Source organism: Aspergillus tanneri (assembly GCF_003426965.1).
Source record: "Aspergillus tanneri strain NIH1004 chromosome Unknown AapTan_1_pilon_pilon_pilon, whole genome shotgun sequence".
Classification (NCBI taxonomy): domain Eukaryota; kingdom Fungi; phylum Ascomycota; class Eurotiomycetes; order Eurotiales; family Aspergillaceae; genus Aspergillus; species Aspergillus tanneri.
The window spans coordinates 18,538-39,678 of NW_022984628.1; the positions used below are offsets into that span (position 1 = coordinate 18,538).

General features: G+C 45.5%; 6 protein-coding genes across 6 annotated transcripts; 2 read left to right on the forward strand and 4 right to left on the reverse strand.

The window, feature by feature from the left end:
• Nucleotides 1–1,087: 1,087 nt before the first annotated feature.
• On the reverse strand, nt 1,088–1,693 carry ATNIH1004_002087 (uncharacterized protein; the record flags this gene model as incomplete). Its single annotated transcript, XM_033566782.1, has 1 exon — nt 1,088–1,693. One exon carries the CDS (start codon nt 1,691–1,693, stop codon nt 1,088–1,090), a length of 606 nt encoding a protein of 201 aa, XP_033428777.1.
• A 1,245-nt stretch (nt 1,694–2,938) lies between these two features.
• Nucleotides 2,939–3,917, reverse strand: ATNIH1004_002088 (uncharacterized protein; the record flags this gene model as incomplete). Its single annotated transcript, XM_033566783.1, has 3 exons — nt 2,939–3,320; nt 3,413–3,551; nt 3,602–3,917. The coding sequence occupies 3 exons, from the start codon at nt 3,915–3,917 to the stop codon at nt 2,939–2,941; spliced, it is 837 nt and encodes a 278-aa protein (XP_033428778.1).
• Nucleotides 3,918–11,178: 7,261 nt separating this feature from the next.
• Nucleotides 11,179–12,923, forward strand: SSO2_1 (Plasma membrane t-SNARE, secretory vesicle fusion; the record flags this gene model as incomplete). Its single annotated transcript, XM_033566784.1, has 7 exons — nt 11,179–11,201; nt 11,459–11,491; nt 11,820–11,838; nt 11,949–11,988; nt 12,058–12,485; nt 12,542–12,815; nt 12,874–12,923. 7 exons carry the CDS (start codon nt 11,179–11,181, stop codon nt 12,921–12,923), a joined length of 867 nt encoding a protein of 288 aa, XP_033428779.1.
• A 1,196-nt stretch (nt 12,924–14,119) lies between these two features.
• On the reverse strand, nt 14,120–15,055 carry ATNIH1004_002090 (uncharacterized protein; the record flags this gene model as incomplete). Its single annotated transcript, XM_033566785.1, has 2 exons — nt 14,120–14,624; nt 14,778–15,055. The coding sequence occupies 2 exons, from the start codon at nt 15,053–15,055 to the stop codon at nt 14,120–14,122; spliced, it is 783 nt and encodes a 260-aa protein (XP_033428780.1).
• Nucleotides 15,056–16,396: 1,341 nt separating this feature from the next.
• On the reverse strand, nt 16,397–16,717 carry ATNIH1004_002091 (uncharacterized protein; the record flags this gene model as incomplete). The annotated part of the gene is made up of 1 exon (XM_033566786.1): nt 16,397–16,717. The coding sequence occupies one exon, from the start codon at nt 16,715–16,717 to the stop codon at nt 16,397–16,399; it is 321 nt and encodes a 106-aa protein (XP_033428781.1).
• Nucleotides 16,718–20,558: 3,841 nt separating this feature from the next.
• ATNIH1004_002092 (uncharacterized protein) lies at nt 20,559–21,023 on the forward strand (the record flags this gene model as incomplete). The annotated part of the gene is made up of 1 exon (XM_033566787.1): nt 20,559–21,023. One exon carries the CDS (start codon nt 20,559–20,561, stop codon nt 21,021–21,023), a length of 465 nt encoding a protein of 154 aa, XP_033428782.1.
• Nucleotides 21,024–21,141: the final 118 nt, after the last annotated feature.

Below are 21,141 nucleotides of genomic sequence, written 5' to 3' on the forward strand. Positions count from 1 at the left end.
ATCGAAAAACGCTTCTCAAGTTCCTTTGGATCATGCCGTAAGTCAATATATCTGTTCAGACAGGGAACCGCTCAACAAAGACAGACCACACTTTGTTTTTGAAAGTGATATTGTCAACCAAGAAAAATACAGTATCATGGCATCTTTGTAGTGCAGCGGTATTGGCCGACATTATCTCATAGTTCCCTTTTATATGCTACTAACTTTGACAGAACACACAGGGATCAGTAACCACCATCTCTCATACAATCCAGCTCTGAGCTATCAGATCACTCATGGATCTGTTTAAATCTTGTCGGACCTGTCTGGTTGCAATTTCCGTAGTTGTCGAACCCAAATTTTGTTTAACAGGATTTGCACTAACTTATTGGCCTCGTCTGCGTATTTATCAAGGCAAGTACGACATAAAAGTAAAGTGCCTCTTGATAAGGCCGGGGTCAAAACCAATGGAGTACGATTGTACTCTGCCCTTCCTTATCAACACATGATTCGATTTGATTCGCGCGGCTTTCGAGGCCCTAGGCTGCATGTCTCACGAGAACAGCTTCCTCCCTCTGGCTTAAGCGGTGTCTGCCTCCCCCGCCCTCTCTCGGGTCCAGTATGACCAGTCGCAGTTTGCCAGCCCAGTTTGAGTGTCCTGGGTGTGGATGTGCCTTCTTGTGGCGAAGGGACTTGCAAGAAATCCAATGCTGCGTATGCATCAACAGTAGTAGGCAAGTGGTGGTCACTCCGGAGAGCAACTGGACGCTCTTACCCCAGAAAAACTTCAGGATATCGGTCATACCGGTAGTATTTGGACTTGGAGCTCGGCAATCAACGGTTGGGGGACGCCAGATGCATAGCGTGCCAGAAAGAAGGGACCGAGTGCTGGGTATACTCCAAAGTGGCGCCAACCAGATATGCCACCCGTGTCATACTAGTGCCCGTTGTCAATTCGTTGCCTGCGCCGGTGAATGAGTCTATCAACCCGGAAAAAGAACACCGCATGACCCCTCGCCGTCCTTCTCTGTTGGACGGCTTTTGCCAAAGTATGGTCCTCCACCAGGTGCTGGCAGTATAGGTGTTCAGATATAGGTTTATTGGGGATTTATTGGGTTCGGGTCAAGATCTGGATGTTGGTTGCTCTCCTTCGCGGGCAAGTTTCAACTGGGTATCTATGTAGCCCTGCAGTTTCTGCCACATGACACAACGCGGCCAGATCTCGAGGCGTCCCCAGAACCTTCCAGCTATCACAACTGCCTCTACAGCCAACGACCCAGCGACTGCTATAACGGCTGCTGCCGACAAAAAGATTAAAATTCCTGGTCCCGGAGCCTACTGGGCTACAATCGGTTTGAACTTGCGCGACTCCGATCCGACACCGACGGATCGTACCGACTCTGCCGGAGAAACCGACGGATATTGACGTGCGCGGCACGTTCCGATCCATCCTCCACTCCCGCGGCCTGGAGGGCCGGTCGCTCACATCCAGGTCCAGGTCCTCCTTGTCGAACGCATCGCTGGGGGATCCTTTGAGTCGGGTCACTCCCTCCAGCAACACGCGGGCCTTGGAGCGCAGGTCGACGGCGTCACCGGCCGCACGAAGGATCTCGGAGTGTTGTTTTTTGAACAGATCGCGCTGTTTCGACAGCTCACCGATCTTAATGTCGGTGATGGACTGGAGGGTCTGTGGGAGAGCTCCGGTTGCCGCCATTTTTCTCCTGTGGATCGAGAGGAATGAACAAACTGGGATGGGATGGGGACTCACTCTTTGGCGCAACTGGGGAGATCGTCCTTATAAAGAGAAAAGAGAGAAAAGAGAACGGCCGAGGGAGCGTACTCCGCAATGGAGAGACGGGCGCTAAAATGCCGAGCTCTAGCGGAGATGCAGCCCAACACTAGCTTCCAGATGTCGAACAATGCTCACAGTTTTTCGTGCAGCCACTCTTGATGTTTTTGAGAGACAATACGACACCCATGCAAAATATATGTTCTCATATACATTTCACACTCACATGTGCAACCTCCATTAACACTTGAATACCTACATCGCGGAGTACGATGTATTTTCAGAACCAAAATTTCAGTATCCCCTTGACTGTCAGCACTAGGCATTTTGGTGGTAACGGTCAATACAGCCTTCCTATTGGCTTATGGTGTGAGCGTCAACAGCACCATGACGTAGAGGTACAAAGACAGGATACTGGGACAGGGAATCATGGAGATATTAGGTAGAATATATAATTTCTACAGCCTCGTGTTCCAGGGGAACCGGCATTTCTTGGCTCTTTTAGTCCAGCAGAGTATTCTTCAGGTTGAGGGAGGCTGTGCGGGGGTGTAGTTAATTCACCTGTCACACAATACGGCAAGCCATTACGTCCACTCCGCAACAAAAATAATTTCTCATTTTCTGCCGGCAGAACCATCCCATGTGACTTGCTTGGTTTCACCATATAAATGGCTACTAGTCCTAAGCACCACGTAAAGGTGCAAGTCATGCTTAGGTGTTGTACACAGGGCCCGTACAACTAGGCGTGCAGGTGCTGGTATTAATTCTTGTGCATGTATATAAATTATTATACCTACCTAAAGAAGAATAGGATGATTCTTATCCCCCTCCCCTCCCTTCTCTAGACTGCGGCAAAACCATGGACAACCGCGGATAACCAAAACCGCAACCGCAAATTTGCGGTTTTGGGGCTGATTTAAAAACCGCAAACCGCACTGTGGGCGGTTGCGGTTTTCACTTTGGAGAACCGCGGTTTTTGCGGTTATCCATGGATATGTAAACATTACAAACATGCTGAAACTCGTGACTTTCCAGTGAATGCATAAATTGTGCACTTTTCGCAGTATTTTTGGAGTATCTAGTATGTAATAGATTACCTATATCTCTTAATTTGAAACCTTTAGAATACACTTTTAGACCAAATTCGATTTCTCTTCTAAGTCTCTAATATTACAGCTTATCAATCTCAAATCCCTCAGGTAGCTTAGGCCTCTTCCGAACCCTCCCTGACCGCGCCTGCGTCTTCTCAATTGGCATATCGGGAAGTGGGAGACCATTATCAGCATCATCTATAGCCTCAGAGGTGTTACTTCGGCACCGCTTCCGTTGTACCTGCTTAGTTTGAGCTACAGGCTGCGTGGTAGATAACCCTTCTTCTGCCTCGTTATCAGATTCATCTGTATCATCCTCAGATAAATCCTCTGCTTCGCAACCCTCTTCTTCATTATCACTAATTGGTTCGAGTTCATTAAGCGATGGAACAGGCTGTCTTGTCTGATCAAGCATAGCAGCCTCTCCGACAGAGAGATACTCTTTAATCATCTCTAGCTCGCTTTGTTCAAGATCAAACTTAGATGAGAAGAGATGGAGCATTAGATCTTTAATTGTGCCTGGCTTTAACTGTCCCCGACGATAGTGACAGACATCACGAGCACAATTAAAAGCCGCTCAACACCAGCGCCACTTGCAGGAACTGAGAGGATATCTCGTGCAATCTTTGCAAGGACTGGATACTCGTGCTCATGCTCCTTCCAGAAGACCCGAGGATTACCTTTTGTGAGCCCTATAAAATTAAATTAACTTCAGAATAGTATAGAAATAGAGAATATGTACCTTTTGCCAAATACCGTGTTATTTCATCCTCCGGTTGATCCACTTCAGCTTGTAGAGCTGTCTGTGATTCACATAATAGCTCAAGCTCATTTTCAGCAGGATCAAAGATTGCTTGGTTATCAACCGGTTCTGTTTCCTGGATAACCTGCTGCTGATATCGCTTAAACTCCTTCTGTAAAACCTCCCGGTAATGCTTCATGAAATCGACTTCCTCTCCTTTCTCATTTTTCCTCTCAATCCGCATTATCAAAGTATCGAAGCTTCTTTGATGGACAGAGAATTGTTGCAATCGCATAGACTGTGCCATATGACTCATTGTCTGTTTCAGTGTAGTATTTTGAGAGCTTTTTTTTTTGCTGACTGAAGTGCCTGAAGCATTCTCCTTTTCCATGGGACAGCTTTACGTTTCAGTTTCTTCTCAACGTCATCAAGATGATTAAATAGCCGATTATAGATACTGAAGACATGGTGAACTGTAACATCTCTGGTCTTTGATAATACACTAGTAAAATCAAAGAAAGGCTTAGTGATCAGAAGCAAATATTCAACTTGGCGCCATTCCTCTTCATCTAGCTTAAATTGAATATGTTGATATGTTATACAATACCGATCAAAGACTGATTGTAATTTCCTGGCACGATTAAGCATCAGAAAGGTAGAATTCCAGCGTGTGCGAACATCTTGGATCGGAACAAGCTTAGGCTCAGTAGTTTGAAGGGTAAGAAAAGCTTCCCTGCGCTGTGGACTAGCATTGATAAAGACAGCGAGCTCTCGAATCTAAGGATAATATATATTAGTATAAGTATAAAGAGAGCGCGAAGATATACTTACCTTTTTAAGGTTCCCATAATATTCCTTGTAGGCTGCCGAGAGCTAGTTTGTAGTGACTGTGTACGCGAATCAGACCACTCAGTCTCTGCTTCCTTATTTGTTGGATTTGCTTTTATCTTTCCAAGTAGATCCTTTAGGCTAAGCTGGATAACATGCGCAATACATGGAATTCGGAAGACAGAAGTCCCACTTAGAGCTTGCGATTGAATCATCTCTTGGACACCTACCATCATGGTGTTGTTATTTGACGCATTATCTGTGGTAATTGATAATACACGATTATCAATATTATGTTCCATGAGTATTCGAATCACAGTCTGACTTAAGTGAGCACCGGTATGCGATCCTTGGAGATGCTCAAAACCAAGAAGGACCTCGCAGTAATTCCATTCTTGATCAAGAAAATATCCAGTAATTGCCATAAATGCCTGGGAAAAGGGAGATGTCCAGCAGTCAAGTGCAACTGAGAGATAGCTTCCTTTTGGAAGTTTGCTAAGCACATTTTGTTGCCTTTCCTGGACAGTGTTGTCTAAAAGTCGTCGGATAGTCCGCGCAGAAGGAATATCAAGCCTTGATTCAGAGAGTTGGGCAGCTTCAAGAAGGCCTTTAAACTCTGGGTGTTCAACAATACGAAATGTGGAGACGGGCGGTGGTAATAAAGTTAAGAATTCTTCGCTGGAAAAGATCATTGGTAAAGACCTTTGTTAGTGCACGCGGCTAGATAATACTAATATTAGTAGTCTCTCTCTATATCTTTAAAACAATATTCAAAACGTACTGATTCACGTATTAACTGGTCAATCCCTTGCCTCTTTTTTTTCTAAGCGACATGTACCACCGTTCAGATGTGCTTTAAGTGCAGAGGTTCCCGTACGCTTATAACCTGGATGAGTAAGGGTTGCAAAACACCGCTTACACATAACCTTGGGCTCGCCAGTCTTCTCGTGTGCAACCTGTTCAAAATGCTCCCAAAGCACTGATGATTTTTTTCCCATCCCAATGTAAGCTATCTCGGCATTGAGAGTTCAATCCAAACGTAGTTGTTAACCACCATTCCACGAATTGTTTCCGGGAGTCATCCATCTCAGGTTTAGTAGCATAGAGAATCCAGAACTTTCGAAGTGTAGATCCGACACGTTCAAGTGACTTCGGCGCATAAGAAAATCGCGGAGGGGAGTAAAAGGAATAGAAGTCACAGTTGGTTGACTGCTTGGTAAATCAGGAAGGTCATCTGATTGAAGAAGATCGGGATTGATAAAGGAATCAGAATAAAAGGATACTTGGGACTGAGACATTGTCGTAAGTTCCTAAAGATTAGAAACTAGAAATAATAAAGAGACATCAGGAGAAGAGAAAGGAGAGGGACTTACAGGAATTCCCCTATTATTTAGGAGATAAACAGGTCGCAACCGCGAGTTCGACCTGTACAAAACTATACTCTATGTTAATTGGGTGACTAGCGATGGTAGTGCGGTTTTAATGCGGTTTTAACGCGGTTATCTTGCGGTTATCATGGATAACCACAAGATAACCGCAATGGAAAAAAATCACCAAATTCAAGCAATTTGAAATAGAAACCTGGTTTCTCCTGAATTTTTAAGTAAATATACTAATTTAAAGTAAAATATAAGTATAATAGGCTCTTCTGTATTCTTTAGTAATAATTTTTATCTATAATAGCCTGATTTAGTCAACCTACGAAATCTTATAAAGTTCATTCAGTGAGTGTACTAACTTCTGTTTGTATAAAATATATATTTTACAACAACATCCTGATTTCCTTAGTAATCTTAAAATCTCAGACAAACACCACTTACTAGCTACGTAAAATAAGAGGCGATATATCAATATTCGGCTCGTTATTTAAGAATAAGGATCAAGGTGAGCGGTAAAGTAGATATCTATATATATTACCATGCTCTATCGCCCTCCCACGACCAAATATAGAAGATAAAATAAGCAAGAAACTGCACAAACCAACATTGCAAACTAATGCTACAATAACTCATGCGTTGCAAGGAAGCAATATTACTTGCTGACTTTGGTGAATAGTGATGCTACGATCGGGCCAGGACCTCACGGCAGTGATATAATGCCATGTACCTTCTTGGTTACTTATAATATACCAATGGTCTAGTGGTAATGCATTAGATCTAGTAATCTAGAGGTACTGGGTTCGATTCCTAGTAGGTGCTTGTGTCTATATTAGACCATCTGTACTGCAGCTGGCTAATATAGACTCGTCCAGTGCCTAATCCTATGGAGGACCTTTAGATATTTTTATTATTTTACATGCTTTTATTTAACTTTTAGGGCAAACAAACATACTTTAACAGGGGCGAAATGCCTTGCTATCTAATAACTAGATATAACAAAGAGGAATCGTTAAGATAAAGAAAGTAAAGGGGAAGAATTGTGTGTTCTTATACTACAAGAGGTTATATAACTGCAATAAGCGGACCAATCATGTGCGCCAATTGCAGCGAAGGCGAATAGGAGTAATATACGGGCGTGGCCTGCAACACATTCCTTGTCTTTAAGTTTTCGGAATAGCTTATTATCGTACACTCCCAGGAGCATATTGCCTGGGTACACGTATATAAAACGTTAGAGGAGCTACAACCAATAGGGGCAATAGGGACAGTAGGGACAATAAGAACAATTGGCCTGAGAGGTTAACCGGGCTCACTGTATTAACCAGAACAGGTGTATTTTCAAATTAAAAACAAGAGTATGTAAGCTGCATAAGTGTCACCTGATATGCTAGAATTGGTTAAAGAAGCGAGAGTTATGCTAGTGCGGTTTTCATGCGGTTATCCATGGGTAACCGTGGTTAAACCACAAATCTGCGGTTGCGGTTGCGGTTTTCAAAGTGATATCCAAAACCGCAAATCTGCGGTTGTGGTTTTGACTATGATACCCAAAACCGCGGTTTTGCCGCAGTCTACCCTTCTCCTCCTTGTTGTCTGATAGAGTAATCGGATTCTCCTGTTTATCTTCTTCAGCGTCCAAATTAATTGGATGCTGCTGAGAGGAACCGATTGCCTGCTGATGCTCTCCTCCAGTACCCAGGCCAACAGCCCGCTCTTGTAGTCTATCCAGTGGATATGCTACGGACCGCCAGAGCTTATCCCGTATAGTACAGCGGGCAGCCAGATCCGGCCATTTGCAGTTGGCGCATGTACCACTGAATACACCTGGTACATAGCAACATTTGGTAAATAGACGCATACCTTGTGGAGTGCGGCATCTCTCACAAGGCACTGGCAGTGTCCGCCCACGGGATTGAATAAGCAAGGCATTAATATACGACGGACGATGCTGCATAAGATAACAAGGAGTTATCCTGCCGCGGATAAATAAATGTCTTGCCCTGGAAGGGCCAGCAGCTGCTGACCTATATCAGTATGTACGTAGTTGGCCAAGAGATTGGACTGGCTGTTGGCAAGACTGGATTCTGTCCAGCAGGCAGGCTCTCGTACATATGTGAAACCAGCCATCCAATGTAAAGCTGGAGGGGGAGGGGGGACAGCGACGGTTGTTATTATTAAACCTATATAAAGCATTAAAATTAGCCAACAAAATCTTGTCCGATTATTATAAAAATTTAAAGAAACACTTATTATGCTAAGTTTAATATCTCGCCAAGTTTTATGTACGTACGACATTCTGGTGGGGGTAAAAAGGGGGTAAAGGTGGTAGAGGTAGTAATTGTAGTGGGATTATGTAGAAAGTGAGAGAATTTGGAGGTCTTAAAATTCTGTACAAAACATTACTATATTTTTTCTGCCTAAGGCTGTACATATAAATACCTTATTTTTAAAAAAAGGGCATATTCCTTTATCTCTCCTTATCCTTCTCACCTAGTGCATACTTCTTTCTTGTACGTAAGCCAGCTCACTTGGAGACGAATCCTTTTCTGTACAAAAAGACAAATTACCTGGTGATGAAGATTGAATAGATCTTTTTTAAAAGATAGGTAAAGTAGAAGTCTGTTTAGAGCTTTCTCTTAGAAAAAGAGGATCTTTCTCCTTTTTTTCTTGTTTTTTTTTTTGACTTAACCTTCTCTTCCTCTTTTTTAATAGGAAGTATATTGTACGGTGCAAGATAGCCTAATTACCAAGAAGATTTGTAGTCTCTCTACCATTACGTACAATATTCAAACCAAGTAAGTAGGTCCTCAATTGCTAGACTCCAGATAGTGTATAGCTAATAAACGTTTACCGTCCTTTAATTTTGTAGCTAGTGAAATGTCTCTCCTCCTCTTTTCTATAAAGAGGATGTTTAATTATGCAGGTAAAAGATTTCAGAGATAAACTCTTTAATATTATCAACCGTACGCGCAGTAATTCGGATCTAAATCCTATCTTATTTTGTTAGCATTGACTATTTTCTTATAATCTTTATACTAACAATTTCACTTAGTGTTTTCGATGCTCTTGGATCGTCCATATTAATACCCGACGATAATATGCCACTGTGCTTTGTACGAGGTTGGACGGTGATATGTTGCTGTCTGCTCCGTCTAGATAATAGTTAAATACTGGCTGCCGCTGTGATTACGGGGATAAGAAGAGAATGTTGGGAGATAGATAATGATGAGATGTACGGAAGGAGGAGAATTAGTTAAATAATTAAAATAAGGTAAAGCGCCACAATCAAGACATGCTTCACCTTCTAGATAACTGACCGGTCAGGCCACAAACCTTGACCAAGGTGGCCGCATTTGCAAAGAGAATTATAAGTCTGTACAGATAAAAGAGAAACAGAGAGAATAGGAATCCGTACAAGATATAAAAAAGATACTTTGTTTGCTATGCCATGTCAGGCTCCCAGTCAAGCGCCCCAACCGGTTAACTTAGTAATCCCAGTACGGGCTTAGACTGCATATTAATATACAAGGTGATAGCCTCACGTAGCTGCAGATATTTAGTACGAAATAGTATTGGATCGGCATCCAGTCTATTTGGCAATACATTTTCAGGGTCAAAGCCCATCCCCCGAAGCTGTGTACGACAAAATTGCAAGGTTTCTGCAGGAAGATATTAATCAAGCTCTAAATGCTATTAGTAGAAGTTTTGTATAGCTAGGCAAAATGTACCATATTCCTGGACATCTCTTTGAAGTCTCTGTACGGTATATTCTGCACTGGTAGTATAATTAGAAATATCTTCATCCGGATAGTGATACAGCATGTACGGCTTGCCAGCAACAGAATTTAGATTTGTTTGGCGTCGAATTCTATGGATATTCCATACTTGGACAAAATTATATACCTCTGCTCGAATAATAGGCATATAAATACTGTACAAAGCAATCTAATTAGGTATAGAATCCTTTGTAAAAAGACCTTCTTCTTTAAGTGCACGGAGAGCATTCTATAAGTATTAGTATATTTTTATAAAAAAAGGATAAAAAACATACTCTTTATTTGTATATAGCTAATTCACTTAGCTTTCCCCACCAGGCCTCTATTCTCTAATTCTCTGTACTTAATCCGGTGATCCAACAATTATTCTCTTGTACAGTAGGATTATATGCTTGCTGAAGTTGGAGATATACTGCTTTAAAAAAAAATTAATCTCCGAGCCATAATCTGATCAAATTAACTTCGGCTGAATTTGTATAGTTTGAACAGTATTAAGATACTGTCGAAGAACACTAACTGCCGTATAAGCAGAAATCCCACAGTAAATCCAGATTATATAGCGAGAATAGGCATTAATTGCAGCATAAATTTTAATCCCGTACAACTCAAGCTTTAGATATCCATCCACCGACCAAATCTAGTTTGGCCCTGGTATAATATATTCTCCTCGTTGTCTTTGCATATTTTTGTTCCGACGATTAATAGCATCAGGAAGGATTGTACAGTAAATAGAAAAAAAGACGATTACTAAAAAAAAAATATTAGCTATAATACTTATTAAAAAAGGTTCGTACCGAGTAATTATATAACCCTGACTGTGTATATAACAATGCAAAAGCTCTTTTCCATATCCCTGGATAATTCCTTTTTCTGCCTCAAGAAGAAGCGCTTGCAGAACCTGCTCTGTTTAAAGTTACTGCTGTTAAGCACCATGTACGCGTCGTAGAAGACCAAGCTTTGTGCGGACTCTCCGAAGAGTACAGGGACTTATTGTAAAAAGCCTTCCTTTTGCAATGCATAAAGAAGCTCTTTTTTCCTCTAGTCCAACCTAAAAAAAAAAGCACCTGAATACGAGCATGTAGGCGAGGATCCAAGGTTTTTGTACAGTCTTGCTTTTAAGCACCCCATGTTTAAAGGCGAGCCTCTAATATACACTTACTGATTTAAATACTGTGCATATCCTTAAGATAAGAAAGAATAAAATTAACTGTTTCTTCTGCTTTATAAAGATTAAGAATATCAGCCTTATACGGCTCAAGATCAATGGATTTGCGACCCATAATGCCTGGGAGTGTAAAGATAAACAGAAGAAAAAGACCTACCTGTACGCAGTAGATATACATCTTCATAATATACTTTATCTTTATGCAGCTAGATTTAGTAGGAAGGCGGTTAAAGGTGCGGTAAGAGAACTTAGCGAGAAATTTGATTGTTGCGGAGTGGACGTAATGGCTTGCCGTACACACAAAAGCCTTGCGCTAGTGTGGTAGGTAGTACGTGCCTTCCCAGTTGTCAGCCACTAGCCACGCACAAAAAGAGGGGCAAATGGAGATTGTGGAACCAGGAATGACACGAAGGATGCGTCGGTCCTCAACCAATGGCCTCTACGGCCCCCACACGGTAGGCAAGGAGCGACTGAGCAGAACAAGGCTTAGAGATGTATCTCCCGCTATGGGTTGAAAGAATTAGAGATTCGCATGGATAGCGTGGCTGCGGATGACAGTCAATCGCGACTTCTAGGAATTTTAGATCGGGAACAGGAACATGTGCCCGTATATATCTTTTCCGCCGATGCTTAAGGATTTTGAGCATTTGTGGGGTCACAATTGGTATACTTCCCAGATATGCACATTTGCTCCAATAGCTGATTCATTTAGGACTCCTATTATCAACTCTAAGCTAGATAGCTGGTAAGAACATCATCAATTCAATCGAAGAAGCCCTGGACCACGTTTAAGTCTAAACTGCATTCATTAGGTTAGACCGCTATGACCCCCTGCCGCCAATTCCAGCTACCCTCTAATTTCTTAGTCTTCTTCCTGCCATTGCGGTGGCATTTCTCCCTTCTCTTCCTTTCGCGCGATTTTGGTCATTCCTACCTGGCTCGTTTCCCGTACGAACCGAACTGTCATCGATCCGTCCGGAACTTTATACCAGTGACTTCTCCAACCTGACGCTTCATCAATTCGCAGGCAGTTACACGTTGAATATTATAATCTAACGAGTTGGAAAATCCAGTCTTTACATCACAATAAGCGTAGGTTCCATTACACTTTGGCCATCGTTCTTCGTTCCTCTTATTCCCCTCTCCCTACTCGCTCTATAAGTTAAGTTTCGCATCAGTCACTGACGTTTTCCATTATATAGTCTCAGGGCTACAGTGGTAACCAGGATAACGGGAACTACGGTATGTGCGCTTATTTTGTCTGCAAATAAAGTAGGTCGCGACTAACTAGATAGTTTCTTTGTATAACAGAGATGGGGTCTTATGACCAGCAACAACCGGCCGATGCGACCACCTTGTTGAACAAGTGCAGGGAGATCAATGATGGAGTCGCGGACCTACAAGCCAAGCGTGAGGGGCAGCTTATGGCTGCACAGAATGCTATGTTCGACTCCAGCAATGTGAAGGAGGATCAAGTTTCTCGCCAGACGCTGGATTACATCAAAGACGAGATTAACAATGGTTTCCGTTACCTCCGTGATCTCCTGACCCAGATCGATAACACAAGTCGAAACATCCGTCGTGAAATTGAGCAATACCAAAAGGCTCAGTCCGATTTCCGGAAACGGTTGACAGAGCAAGTGCGCCGTCGGTACGAGATAGCCAACCCGGAGGCCTCTCCCGAGGAGGTGGATCAGGGTGTTCAAAATGTCTTGCTGGGCCAAGAGCAGATGTTCCAGGTATGACATAGATGGGAAGTGGAGGGTAAGGACTTTTATTGATACACTATTTCTAGGTTTCTGGTAGCCGAACTGGACAGGACAATAACGCCAGGAAAGCCGCATTGGAGCGGTCTGCTGCGATTCGGAAGATGGAACAAGATATGCCGGAACTTGCTCGGCTATACCAGGAAGTGGCGGAGCTTGTACACCAGCAAGACCCTACTGTAGAACAAGTTAATCAAGACGCTAAGGATATCGCTGGGAATGTCGCACATGCAGAAATTTCGCGCGCCATTGATAGTGCACGTCGCGCAAGGAAATGGAAGTGGTATGCACTGTTTATTATCAGTAAGTATTACGCGTACTAAGTGCTTTGCCTTGTGAGCGCTGGCTAATCGCATTACAGATCTTATTATTTCGATCGTTGTTGGTGTTGCTTGTTATGGCTCAGTCTAGTGATCCAATCTCTTATTCCTTTATTGAAAATACTAGGTAGCTCGTCAACGAGAATATCAAACATGAAGGAAGGACACATAGAAGTAGCGGTGTAAAGTAAACAAGCTGTACGGCGACGCACTAATATCCCATTCCCTACATCGGGATTCCCTCTAATTTCTATTCGTGAATGGGACGGGAAACGGGACCGAACTTATAGACGGGAAGGGAGTGGGAATATCCCGATTCCTGGGAATTTCCCTTATTTTAATCACGTGATAAATAACTTGAATCGATAACGTCCCATTGTGTTACGGAAACACTATAATCCGCCCGACTTGGCGGTGCGGAGTATCTGACGATCGATTCAACCCCTGAATCCTTTAGATAGGGGAGCACCCAAGATCTAGAGGTGAGCACCTAGATAGGAATGCAAGAGACTCAGTTGGTTGAGATACTGTGATTCCTGGTGTTTCCACTGAATGACATCTACTTCCTAATTAGGCTAGTTGGCCTGTAGTTGATGGAATAGCCCTACGCCCCATTTCCCCTGAGTTCCACAACATTGGTTATGAGCCCGGGTTTGCAGCGTCTGCTTAACAACCAGGCCTTTGCACCCCGGGAGCTTATATAGGCTTACAAACCCTATCTAAGCACGCAGGTGAAGCTATCCATCAACGTGTGTATCTGTTATGCGTGGGGGTCGGTAACGAGCTGAATGGGGCGCTACGGTGCGAAAGGGAGTGTCTATATAGGAGAGAAGATAGAGCCACGTATATTGCAGAACTAATCGCTGGCCTTCAAGAGTTCAGGCCCGCGGGTGCGAATATAAACACTTCGCACCTGACTAAGCATCTTAGCTAAGGATCTAGCTATCGCGCTTCCGAGCGCTCCTAACACTATCTTCCCCTCCAAGAGGCTTCGCCCTCGAAGCCTTAAAGACTGTAGTATGAATATATGCGTTATGATGGGTAATGTGTTATAGATTCCAATCCCTTGAGTCCTTCCCATAATGGTTTGTGCGGTTGATCGATGTTTGGTACGATGTCTTGGAGCTTGGGTGAGTGTAGGTGTGTTTTCGCAGGTAGTCGCTCCATGGCAACAGTTCTGCTTCATTCACTGCAGTTTTTCGCCCGTTTGAGCTTAGTTCTGTTGTTGACGCTGAGCTTTTTTTGCTTCCTCTCTCTCTCTTCTCTTTTTCTTCTCCTCTTCTCTTCTCAAACCACCAAACTTCTTGCGGTACGTGCGCACTCTTCTGCCTCAGCTAATAAGGGTAACGGCTCCTCCAGCGCTTTCTCGCATGTTTTGAGCTTACTAATATGGGTGTTTTCGCAGATGGTCGCCGCAAAGCTTCGTCGCCTCCATCGGGAGAATCCGCCCACGACGCCGTCGCCTTCTCCGTGGGTTCGTCCTCGTTCATCCTCTGAAGACGATGTCGTTTTCACACCTGCGCCCCGCTCGGTTTCGCCGGAATGGGAGGGATTTCCATCCTCTCCTGCTTCGGCGGAGCCGGACGGAGTCGAATCGCCCTCTCCGGACGTGTCTGGTAAGTCCGGTCGTTTATGTAAGGTAATATTGCTAATTTGTGCGAAAGTTTCATCGCCCCCTTTGTCTCCATCGGCGGCTTCGGTCGTCCAGGTGCAGACTACCCCTGCGCCGGTCCATGTTGATACGAATGGTTTGCCTTTGGCCCAGGGGGGGTAGTCCTGGTGCCACCGTTGCCTTGTTCGTTTGGAGCGAGATGCTGCGTCAGCGTGTGTTTTCTTGCCAGGTCGTTTAAACTGTGTTTATTGTACTGGCCAGCGACACCCTTTGTGTCGCTCCGGAGGTTGCCGCTGGTCCTTTGGCTGTTTCTATGGTTACTGAACATCGCACGTTTGTTGGACTTCCCCAGTCTCGTCGCCCTGCTGCGCAGGAGAGGGCGGCTGGGCTGGTAAGGGAGTATAGACGTGCGGTTCGAAAACCTCGAATACCACGCGTGGATAGCAGTACATCTGTGCCTGTCCCTGAACGCACTCCATCGCATTCGCCCATGGCTCCCGTTCCTGCGACTCCCAGTCGCCTGGGTCGTTTTGTTGATGCGGTCCTTTCCCCTTCAAGGGTTGAGTTGTCTCTTTGGGTGGGAGGTCGGTGTTATTGGGCCGTTGCGCCATCTTGTCTTAGTTAAATAGAATGCTATTTTCCTTTAGCCATGTAGCGCGTACGTCGTCGGGTAACAGGTGCTGTATTAGTAAGCCAGATGTCCAGGGCTTCAGTGTCTTCGACGTGCGATCTTGGTTCCCAGGTATCGTCATCAGGTGGATAGCCCTTCCATCGCACCAAATAGCTTATGTTACCACTCTTGTCGCGTTTTTCCTCCAGAATTTGATCAACTTCCCCTCCTCTTCGCCATTAATTGGTATTGGCGGGGGTCGGCTCCATTGACCCGGTCGTTCATGGTATGGCTCCAACAAAGACACGTGGAAAACGGGATGCAGACGGCGATATTTTGGTGGTAGCTGAAGCTTGTACGATTGGTTTCCCCATGCATCAATAATGGAAAATGGGCCTAGCTGGCGGTGGTCTAATTTCGCATTAGGTCGCACTGTAGAGACATTCTTCGCCCGTAGCATGACTTGATCACCAATCTTGAATTGTCTGTCGATCCGACGCTTATTATATTGCCTTGCCATGGCTTTTGCGCCTTTTCAAGCGCATCCTTGACCAAGGATCGCTTTTCCTTGAGCTGTGTTGCGCGCTCCAACGCTGCTGCGCATGGCCAGTGGGATCAGGATCGACATTATTCTCAGGCTAGGGACGAAGCCCATCAATGCTTCATGTGGGCTTGTCTTTGTGGATAATAATCGCAGCATTATATGTAACTTGTGCCATTGGCAGCCAGTCAACCCAATCATCTTGCAAGAAACTCGCATAGGCTCGCAGGTAATACTCAATGTTTGGTTTTGGCGTTCTGTCTGACCATCTGTCTGCGGATGAAACGCAGTAGACAGTTTCCGCTTCGATCCTAGGCAATAGCACAGTGTCGACCAGTAGCTACTGGTAAACAGCGAGCCCCTGTCCGACACCCATCGCTTTGGATTACCAAACATGGGTACCACCTTTTGATAAACAAATGTGCGAGTTCTGGCGCCGAGATATCCTTATTCAAGGATTAAGTGCGAACTTTTTAGGGATCCACAACCACTAATATCGCATCATAACTCTCTGTGCCCCCTGGGCTCAGATATACTGGTGAACTGGGCGGTAGTCAGTAATAAAATCAAGAGTCAGCACTTCCCCAGGCTGCTCTGGCACCGGCAAAGGCTCCAGCTTGCCATAAGGTGCGTGTCTATGCACTTGAATTCTTTGACAAATATCGCAGGTTTTCACATAATCCAGCACATCGCCACGCATACCATGCCAATAGTATTTGCGTTCGACGGCTTCCAAGGTGCGTTTTCCTCTAAAATGTCCTCCCTGAGGATCATCATGATTTGCTTTCATAATTTCATGTGTTACCGCAGGAATTCTGGGTACATAAACGCGACCTTGGTACCTGAGTAGGCCATTTTCGCCAATTCCCCAGGCCGGACTGCCATAGTCCCCAGCTTGCGATCAACTTTTCGCTTAATATCGCGTACCTCGCGATTCTCTTGGTGCAATTTGCACAAATAGTCCACCATGGACTCCTCAATGCTGGAGTAAGCTGATTCGGATCCAATAACCTTGCGGACATAGATCCGTGGCACCCAGGTGTCTAGAATTCTGGTAACGCCGGCAGCACAGTCCTCATCCACGGGTGCGTTCTTATCCACGTGGGCATGCATACTCCCCATGGAGATATGCGCATAGAGCTCATTTTATTTAATTGTTTGGACCCGCCTTCGGTGTCCAGCGCCATTATTCCCGCCCATGCGGTTTTAACTCATTGGGTGCGTCATCCCAATGACTCTTGCCCATGGCCAATTTCAACTTTGATCGCAATGTGGGAAGCAGTGACGCATCACTTACTTCATCTGCGCTCGGCAGATAATCTGGCCTTCTACTTGGCGCATCTGCAGGGTTCTTTACCCCAGGTCGGTGCTCAATATGAAAATCGAACGCGCTCAGAACTCGACCCATCTCGCCTGACGTCCATTAAGCCGCTTCAATGTGGGCCGCATGAAACCGCTTAGGTTGGCATGGTCAGACTTCACCACTATTGGCTCCCCGCTCCCTTCGAGGTAATGTCGCCAAACTTTGAATGCTTCAATGATCGCTAACAACTCTTGGTCATGCGTATCATACCTGCGTTCAGAATCGGTCATCTTTCGTGAGAAAAATGCCACAGGATGCCACTCGTTATCATCCTGTAATTGGGAGATTATCGCACTTATAGCGAAACCAGACGCATCTGTCTCTACCCTGGTCCTATTCCTAGGGTCATAATGAGATAGCAATGGTGCGCTCGAAAACGCACTTTTAGTTTATTAAACGCAACTCTTGCGTCCTCAGGCAGCTCAAGGCGCTGGTTCAAGAACCATTGCCTTTTGCTCCTCCCCCCCTTGCTCCCCTCGGGTGAGCTGGGTCAGCGGCAATGCAATGCGGGAATAACCCTCAATAAAACGCCTGTAAAAAATTTGCAAATCCCAGGAATATCATGATCTCTCGCACGGTTGTTGGCTCCGGCCAAGCCTGGATGGTAGCCACACGGCTTTCCTCCATCTGAATGCCCGAAGGCGTGATGATAAATCCCAGGTATTCCACACTTTTCACATGAAATGAGCATTTGCTCAGCTTGGCGTATAGCCCGAATTGTCGCAGTCTCTCCAAAACTGCGGTAACATGCTCAACATGTTCCTCCTCACTCTGCGAGTATATAAGAATGTCATCCAGATAAACAACACAGCAATGGTCTAGTAGGTTGCTTAATGCGCGATTAATATAGGACTGGAACGTAGCTGGGGCGTTGGCTAGCCCGAATGGCATGACAGTGTATTCGAAGTGACCATATCTTGTGCGAAATGCAGTTTTCCATTCATCCCCTTTTTTAATTCGGATGCGGTGATACGCGTCTCTCAGGTCAAGTTTGGTATATATCTTAGCGCCAGCCAAGCGATCCATAGTCTCGCTAACAAGTGGTAAGGGGTAACGATTTTTGACAGTAATCTCGTTCAAACCGCGGTAATCCACACAGAGTCGCAGTGTTCCGTCGGACTTCGGTACAAAGATAATAGGTGCGCCAGCTGGGCTTTTCGAGGGACGAATCCATCCCTTTTCTAGCGCTGCTTCAATATATCTGCGCAGAACTGCGAGCTCACTTTCGGACAAGGGGTAAATTGGTCGGTATGGGGTTCCTTTCCCGGTTGTATATCAATTGCATGGTCGTGGTCTGCATGCGCAGGTAGAATCCCTGCATTTTCCTCCGAAAAGACATCTTCGAACTCCTTGTAGATTGCGGGTATTCGCACTCCTTCGCCGATTGTCGCAGAACCCACACGGATTTCGACCTGGTTATTTTCGGTTGTGGATACGTACGCTGCGTAGACTTGTTTTCCCTCTCTTAAAGTGCGATTCACCTCTGCTTCGTTGATTATCTCGACTTCTTTCTCCGGAGGTATTTTCCGGTATTCCCATGTTCCTAGTTCCCAGTCGACGTTTGGGTTCGCCTCTCTCAACCAAGGGTATCCTAGAATCGCATCATAATGGTCCATATCAACCACATCGAATGTTCTTTCAATCGTTCTACGAACACCGTGGCAATCTTGGGTGGTTGCCCTCAGCCTGTAGCGTCCGTAGCAACGGATGCGGTGACCATCTAGGGCCACTATCCTCCGCGGGCCTATTGCAGGCTCCGGGAGGTGCGCATCTGCGAACCTTCGGCTGATAAGAAGGGCTTGACACCCCGAGTCGATTAACGCACAAGTTGGAATAGTGCGCTCTTGTGCTTGCAGCTCAACCATAGTCTCAATGGCATTATCTTTTTGGATTTTCTTCCTCTAGGCCCAGAGCCGCAGCTGCTCGCATCACTGGGCCACCTAGTTTTTTTGCCTGGTTGTCGTCCCTTCTCGCACGTTTGGGACATTGAGGCGCAATATGTCCCTTTTCTCCGCAGACATAGCATTCAATATCAGGGTTATGCGACTGCTGTCGCTTATGACCTTGGGACCTATTAGAGTTTCCTCTAAAGGCGCGATTGTTGCCTCTCCATGGCTTGTCTGGGCCCCGTTGACTGGAAGGTTGTTGTCTTTCCGTGTTGCCTGGGGTCGTCGTCCGGTGCGCATAGCTAAGCTGTGTTGGCTTCTCCTATTCTTCGCTTGCGATATTTCCTTGCGTCGACCCGGTATGGAATCTTCAATTGTTTGGAGGTGGGCGATATAGCCTTCATATGTCTCTGGTTCGTTGGGGTATTTAAGCGCTTCATGTCGCAGGTCTTGCTTGACTCTTGTCCGGAGGTGATCCTTTCGTTGATTTTCTGTGTATGCTTCTGGGAGCTGAACTTCCCATTGGTTAAGGTAAGCTGCGAATTCCCGCACGTTTTGGTGATCCTGTTGTCTGGCGTCATGGTAGCGTTGGCTCGCATCTCTTCGCAGGTTAACAGGGTCGTTTAATTGGCGTAGTAGAAATTTGCGAAAGTCCTCCCAGGTAGGTTTATCGGCGACTTCCTCCTCGTGTTGCCTCCATAGGCGGATAAATGTTGCGCATAGATGTGCCGTACCTTCCACCACTTTCGTCGTATCATTAGTAAAGTAGTAGCGATTTCGTTCGAAATGGGTTTCCATGCGTGCGATAAATGTCTGATATTCCTGCATGTTCTTTCCCATGTATTCCGAGACATGTGCTGGGGGTGCTGGCGGTTTCAATGCGTGCGTGGGCTCTGGCATAGGCTGGGGTGCGGTTTCTTGTGGTATTCCATGGTCGGGTGTGCTTATATTGGATTCTGGCCGCGAAATTGTTGCACTTCGGTTTTCTTGGATGCGTTTCTCATAATCGATAAGCTCTTGCAATGCCCTCCTTTTATTTTCCATGCGTAATCTCTTGAGTTCCTGCTTTTGTTGGCGTATCTGGTCCCGGAGTTCGGCAAATTCATTATCCGATGAAGAATCGTTTGTTGTTGTGGACCCAGTAGCCCTTTTCGAGGGCTATCGCCTTGCAACACAGCTGTTTCCTCAACTGTTTCTTCAGCTGGGCCCGGATTCATCGAAGCATCAGGTTGTGCTTGGATAGATGCGGTATTCTCTGAGACGGGGTTGACAGAATTCTCGGTGTTTCGGGTGACTTGGGAGCCAGCACGCTGCACGCGTCGAGGTGCCATAGTGCTCCTTTCAGCGGGTTACCGTTGGGGTGAGCGATTAGAACTGTTATGCGTGGGGGTCGGTAACGAGCTGAATGGGGCGCTACGGTGCGAAAGGGAGTGTCTATATAGGAGAGAAGATAGAGCCACGTATATTGCAGAACTAATCGCTGGCCTTCAAGAGTTCAGGCCCGCGGGTGCGAATATAAACACTTCGCACCTGACTAAGCATCTTAGCTAAGGATCTAGCTATCGCGCTTCCGAGCGCTCCTAACAGTATCCTCAACGTCCAGGACAGTGGCTAGGACCGATCAACCTACCTACTAGTCGGAGTTGGGTAATATTACCACGCCTCCTTAGCGCCGAACGGAACGATCGACGAAAGGACAATCAAAGATCGATAGATGTCAGAGAGGGCTCGGGATCCCCGGACAGGACAATTTATATCAAGCCGGGAGAATACTAAGGGACCAAGTACCGAACCGAGCGCCGCATCGAGTGAGGATCCCGTGGCGATCTCACTACCAGGTGAATTCTTAGAAGAAGAGGAACCTGAAGAGTCTGAGCAAGAGTCTAGAATAGAAGTCAGCGAGGCAGCTGAGCAAGGGAATTCTAGTGAGCAGGAACAGACTGAGCAAGGATCTTGGATTAAAGCCAGCAGGGAAACTGAGCGAGGGAATCCTGGTGGATCCGAAGAATATAGAATTGAACTCAGCGAGGCAACTGAGCTAGGAGAGCCAGACGTGCCAGACGTGCCAGGCAAGGAAACGCCTGAAGGGGATAGAGATCCTAGTGAACAACTGCAAGCGGAACTAGCAGTTAAAATGGCCGGAACAAGTGGAAATGGCCAGGGAGGCCAAGAAGGTTAGCGGAGAGTGATTCCAAAGCTTGAAACCACCAAGGAGGTGAAACTAGTGGCGTGTGGAATTAAAAAACTTAATTAGAGTAATTATCAAAGCTGGAAGTCAGAGATAATAAACTTCCTAA